The sequence below is a fragment of the Sinocyclocheilus anshuiensis genome, unplaced genomic scaffold (assembly GCF_001515605.1).
Source record: "Sinocyclocheilus anshuiensis isolate Anshui unplaced genomic scaffold, SAMN03320099.WGS_v1.1 scaffold1154, whole genome shotgun sequence".
In the NCBI taxonomy this organism is placed as follows: Eukaryota; Metazoa; Chordata; class Actinopteri; order Cypriniformes; family Cyprinidae; genus Sinocyclocheilus; species Sinocyclocheilus anshuiensis.
The window spans coordinates 691,100-697,477 of NW_015542345.1; the positions used below are offsets into that span (position 1 = coordinate 691,100).

Genomic DNA, 6,378 nt, shown 5'->3' on the forward strand with positions numbered 1-6,378 from the left:
TAACCATGTAAGTACCAGATTTTGTTTATTCACTAAACATCTTTACTATAAATGTCTAACACCATGTCCTAACCAGAGTAAATAAAGTGACAACAGTAAAATCTCAGGTATGAAGTAACAAAAGGGGGCAATGATGAAACGGAAAGTATCCCCAGCTATACGTGAAGTGGCTCATTCACCATTTGTGAGGTAAACAAACCTATTATTTCTACAACTATAAAACTAAACTAAAAACTAAAGCTACTGAGCAACTTACAGATAGTAGAGCTCTGAATAATGTTACTACTACATAAAACAAAAATTGCCCAGGCCAATATATTTGAAAATTAGACTGGATATCCATGAAATAAGCACATTTTAGACCACCAGATATAAATACGGCTTATATGCATAGATTCGGCCCATTTAACAGACGCATCATTTTAAGTTATAACAGCCTGAACTGGCGATAAACAATAACAATTCAGTGAAATAATCTAAACAGTTAAAATTACAACCAATTATCTAGACCTCTAAACATGTATTAAAAGAAAATCATACTCAGTGGAGCTGCATTATTCGTGGCATGGGAAGTTCAACGTAACACAATTTAATGTGTCAAATGTTCCACTTAAAATGAGACTTTCTGAAACAGACTCTCCTTAACTAAAATCTTGCTATAGTAACCTAATATCACTGCTTGAAAGCCAATGCACTTGGAAACTGATTCTTTTTTTTTTTTAATAGTTTTCACATTCATCTTTGGCAGGTGTGTTTTGACATCAAATATATTCTGCTTGATTGTGGTACATTATGCAGCATTTTTGCTTTCAGAATTGAAAGATGAAATGTATTGCTGGAAAATCGCTGCATTATGCCTGGTTAGGTCACAGTGTAAGTATTAGCTGATTGTAATATACATACATACACAACAAAATAAAAACATTACTGACCAATTCTTGTAACAGAATGATGAATTAAATGAGGAATCAAATGCCTTACTGCATCACATACAAAACCACAAATGGCATACAGATACCACACATTCAACCGTAGTTCAACTTCAAATTTACCTCATGCCTTTAAAACACTCATTTTCATGGTATTTTATGGTACTTTTTGTTCTTTTTTTGGTGTTTGACAGCACCTGTTTGCTGTGTGCTTTACAACTGTAAGGAAAAGAGCTGCTTAGTCCTGCAAAATACCTATTTTTGCATTCTTAGCAAGAAAATAAAATCATATGGATCTGGAACAACGAAGTATGTTGTTTTAATTTTTGAGTGAACTATCCCTTTAACAACAGAAATAGAAATGGTCCTAAGGGGGTTACATACTGTATGATCAGGCAGGTTTAAGCAAGTCTGCTGAAAAGTGAATTAAGAGTGGATTTACTTAAATACGATGATAAAGTTAAGCTGACAGACTATGCTAAACTCAGCTAAGCTAGGCAAGAAGTATTTAAACCAGCTATGGTACCAAATCAAATTTATGTGACATAAGACATGGCCTCTTACAATAAAAAAGTTAAAGTGTGAACTATATTATGTCTGTTTCAGGTATTAGGGCTCATTTGCATATATATGCATATTCATGGCATTTACATGTCCCTGAGTGTCAGAGGTGTCTTGTAAGAATTTCACTTTTTGATAGTGAATATTTATGAAAAACTGGGTATGGCTTCATTGCTATGGTACGTGTGTTTCTGAACAAGCTATTACTTTTGGGCAAAAAACTGGCGCTAGTGGCTCGAAGGTGGTAAAGGTACTGATTGTTAGCATGTAGAGTAACTCACGCAGCAATAGATAGGTTGGCAGCAGACAGTGGGCTCACTTCCGCCACTTCTTTGGCTTTCTGGAGAGCAATCTTTTGTGTTGTGGCCTCCTCTTCCTCCTGTTCATCCTATAAATGAAAAAAACATACAGCAGTGACAGCCGCTAACCATTGTTGGGCATAAAAAAAATAAAAAATTGCATGAAATTTACATGAGACAGAGAAACTGTTTAACCTTAGTTAGTTCCTGAGCATTGGCCAGGTTGTCCACAGCGATAGCCAAGAACACATTCAGTAGTGTGTCTGCGAGGTTATAGTTAAGAAAAATTTTAGAAAGACAATGCTTGTGTTTTATAATGTGTGCCTTACTGTGACCCCATCATGAGTGGACAGCGCTAAATAAACATGACTGGATCTCTCAAATCACATTCAAATGTAGTCGAAAATGAATAGTACAAAGTGTGCTTTTTATTAACATGCAGTGACAAATTCATCATTACACAACTTCATGTAGGTAAAGAAAAGCGCAAGTATATTTAGAAGAAATAATGTGTTACTCTTTTCCCCACACTATTTTATTTATTTATTTATTTTATTTTATTTTTTTAAAGAAATTTCTACTAATATTGAACAAGGACACATTAACTTGATTTCAAAGAAATCCTTTGTACTTTCTATTCATCAAAGAATCCTGAAAAAATAATGCATCACAACTTCCACAAAAATATTAAGCAGCATTGATGAATGTTGATAATAAATGAATGTTTTTTTTTAGCCTCAAATCAGCATATTAGAATAATTTCTGAAGGATCATGTGACACTGAAGACTGGTTTTGAATTTTGAAATATTTTAAAATAGAAAACTGATATTTTAAATTGTAATAATCCTTAAAAATTACTGTTTTACTGAATTTATAATCAAATAAATGCAGTAGCATTTATAGTAATGAAAATACTTTGTTTCTGTGTGGTTAAGAAGGATACAGTTGCCAAAGAGTGTAAGGACAATGAAGAATATGGAGAAGACCATTCCTTTGTCCACCCCTCCCTGAGACTTAATGCCGTCATACATCACTACGTTCCAATCCTCTCCAGTTAGAATCTGAGAAATACACAGTCTATTTTAACACACAAAACAGAACTGCATGCATATTTGATCCGCAACTTAAAAAAAAAAAAAAATTACATTGTTTTCTTTATCTGTATATGCCCTAAAATACTGTCTATGCAGGCAGCTCACTTGGTTTTTAGAACAGATCTACTGCTAAACCAACATAACCAGCCTACCTGAAACACTGTCATTATGGCAGCAGGGAAAGTATCGAAGTTTGTTGGAGGAGTGCCTAGCTCAAAGTTAAACCTGGAAAAAAAGAAAACATCAAATGGCCTTTTACAACAATAACATGCTATGCATAGTTATTGGTCATCTGTATCTAACTGAGATATTAAGTAAGGTGTTGGCAGCCGGGTGTAGATCTATACTGACTGTCCACCGAACAGCTGCATCCCGAGAAGAGCAAAGACCACGATGAAGAGGAAGAGAAGGAAAAGTAAACTGATGATGGACTTCATGGAGCTTAGAAGAGACACTACTAGATTACGCAAAGACGCCCAGTATCTGAAAAAGACAGAAAGAAACCTAGTATTAAAAACACTAAAATTGTGGCATTTTTATACAAATGGTACACAAAAATGAAAATGAAAAATGAGAGCACATTGCTTAGATTTGCAGATTTTTCTTCACACAAACCTATCGTATGGCTTTAGAAGACACTGCTTCATTATGTTTTTTGTTATTTTTAGAGCTTGACAGCCCCAGTCTCCATTGACTTTCACTATGGAAAACAGCAGCATGAACATTGTGTATAACATTTTTTTCCACAAGTATGGAATGATGTGAAGTTGAGAAATTAATGTTTTTCTCATTAACATTAATGATGTTAATGAGAACATCATTTTGAACTGTTCTTTTAATCTAAACAAGCCCCACTAAAAATCAGCATTGTAATCTCATTTATCCCAAAAGGAGGACAACACAAAAACTGACAAAACTTTGTGATGACGACGCAGAGATTAAATTAAACGCACTTGGTGACTTTGAAGATCCTAAGTAGTCGGAGAGCTCGCAACACACTGATTCCAAAGGACGCCCCCGGCTTCACCATGGCCCAGAACACCTCAAATATGCTGCCAACAATGACCTGAAACACGCACACAGCCAAATCCCAAAACAAATAAGGAACACTCTGAGGACTGGCTAACAAGGACTTAAGTCTGCATCTAATGTAGGTCAGCGGCTTGCAGAGGTTAAAAACAGAGGCAGAGTAAAAAAAGCAAAAGAGAGAGAGAAAGTGAGACTTTAAATGGGCCAAAAGAGAGAAGGGCACTCACTGCACAGTCGAAACAGTTGAATGAGGAGTGGAAATAAGGGTGCGTCCCCAGTCCGTACATCTTAATCAGCATCTCTGACATAAAGAGGCCTAGGAAAATGAACTCGGCATAATCTGGAGAAAAAGAGAAAGAGAGAGAAGACATATAAAGTGGAAGAAAAGGAGACAGAAGCGAGGCAGGAGGGTGTTTACTGACAGCAGAAGTACAAAAATCCAAAAAACTATTTGCAAATTGAGAACGGGACAGGATGCAGACCAGATTCGAAATTATGTCTCCCACAACAACAAATGTAAAAACAAACAGCTTAGGTTAACTCACAGAGGAAGTCCGACAGTAGCTCGGGCTGATCGTAGTGTACTACAGCCACGCACAGTGTGTTGAGTCCCACCAGGCTGAGGACAGTCCAGTAGAATGCCTGAGTCTTTACAATCTTTCGAATGATGAAGCGAAGACGTCGCTCTTTCTTGCTAAATCCGGGCCCATCGCCCTTTCCGCTCTTTATGCTCCCACGAGCAAAAGGCGAGCCTAAGAATATACACACATAGCAGTACAACATCTGGCATGAATACTATAGGATTTTCAAGTATAAGCCACTATGTGTTTCAAAAGACAGAAACATTTTAATTCATCAAACGAGTTGTCTTCCTTAGGATCTGAATGATTCTTACCAACTGCGTCTCCCATGTGGTCCTCTCCTTCTTCTGGATTTAACAGGTCAGCTTTGTTTTTCTTTATGGTGGGCCTATGACGAGATCCTGCACACAAACACATTCACTGTGAATGATTACTGCATTTTAGGCATTAAATAGCAACAGCACCAAACAGGAACATTTATACTGTTACCGGCGCCATCATCGTCCTCGGTGAGTATGACTTCCTCTGTAAAAAGTGACAAGAGAGAGATTGATTGATAGACTAGATTTTAACACCAACAGGTCCAAACTAGTCATTACATTCTGCAGGAAATTAATATCTATACTTGTGTTTGTGTTTTACACACATACCTGCTTTGCAGATCCACTCCAGATATCCGTTGAGCTCTCTCTCAATCTGCTGCTGACGTTTGAGCTTGAGGAACTCGCTCCTGTTCTCCACACGCTCTCTTTCTTTGGCAAACTCACTTGGGGGGCAGGGTGGTGGGGTAAGACAGACAAATAAAGACAGACAGGCAGACAGAAAGACACCTGTATAGTCAGCAACTTACTAATCAAAAACTTACTTACATACATTGTTTTATACAAATGAAAGATGGATGAAACAATAGATAGAACAAATTAAACAACAAAACAATAAATAGGGAGAAAGATATAATTATGCAACAATTAATAGGTAGAGATGGATAGAACAACAAACAATATACAGATAGAACAGGAAACAAAGAACGGCCAATAGAGCGACAGATAAAAAAATCAACAAAACCATAAAATAATGACAGAATGACTGACAGAAGAAGAGATCAATAAATTGACTGACGGAACAAATGATAGTGACAGACGGATGATGGATGGATGAATCGAGCTAGCTAGATAGACAGACAGACAGACAGATAGACAGATAGACAGATAGATAGATAGATAGATAGATAGATAGGTGGGGTGATATGACCAAAATCTTATTTCACGGTATGATAAATTTTATTTCAACTTACAAATTACAAAAAAATTGGACAAATACAATAGAACAAAGATACAAATGAAATAAACTAAGATGTTCAGCTACAGTTGGTTTAACATAGTAAGAAATACTACCAAAAAAAAAAGATCAAGCATATAACTATAAAACACTAAATAGTCTTCATTGAATGAATCAAATTTGAACTGTGTTTATGTGAATACTCCCCACATCGGGCATTTTGACAAAACTGTGTGTGTATCTGACTATTAAAGCGCAATAAGATATGAAAGAGAACTAAATTCGTGATTACATGCTGTCAGAAAGTTCGCTTTCACAGCTTACTGCATTAATAACTCTAACATCAAACATGTACCGCTTTTTATTTTCTCATTCTTGCACGAACACTCACGCGTATATAACTTGTATATAACTTTAAGAAGTAGGCTACTGTGCTACGTGGATATATTTATATACCGCAAAACAATATAACAAAATCTCTAACAGTAGGCACTTTATACCGTCGTCACAATATATACCTTCATACTGCCCAGCCCTATAGACAGACAGACAGACAGACAGATATATAGATAGATAGATAGATAGATAGATAGATAGATAGATAGA

At 36.2% G+C, this 6,378-nt stretch overlaps 1 protein-coding gene across 1 annotated transcript in view; it reads right to left on the reverse strand.

The window, feature by feature from the left end:
• Positions 1–6,378, reverse strand: part of LOC107691280 (voltage-dependent P/Q-type calcium channel subunit alpha-1A-like) — a 68,027-nt gene that overhangs the window by 44,960 nt on the left and 16,689 nt on the right. The window contains exons 7-17 of the mRNA XM_016489798.1: positions 5,145–5,260; positions 4,984–5,019; positions 4,809–4,895; positions 4,459–4,665; positions 4,141–4,253; positions 3,838–3,950; positions 3,236–3,367; positions 3,037–3,109; positions 2,734–2,851; positions 1,985–2,052; positions 1,772–1,878 (exon numbers count right to left, since the gene is read on the reverse strand). Coding sequence (XP_016345284.1) covers positions 1,772–1,878; positions 1,985–2,052; positions 2,734–2,851; positions 3,037–3,109; positions 3,236–3,367; positions 3,838–3,950; positions 4,141–4,253; positions 4,459–4,665; positions 4,809–4,895; positions 4,984–5,019; positions 5,145–5,260 — 1,170 coding nt within the window. The remainder of the gene's footprint in view (positions 1–1,771; positions 1,879–1,984; positions 2,053–2,733; positions 2,852–3,036; positions 3,110–3,235; positions 3,368–3,837; positions 3,951–4,140; positions 4,254–4,458; positions 4,666–4,808; positions 4,896–4,983; positions 5,020–5,144; positions 5,261–6,378) is intronic.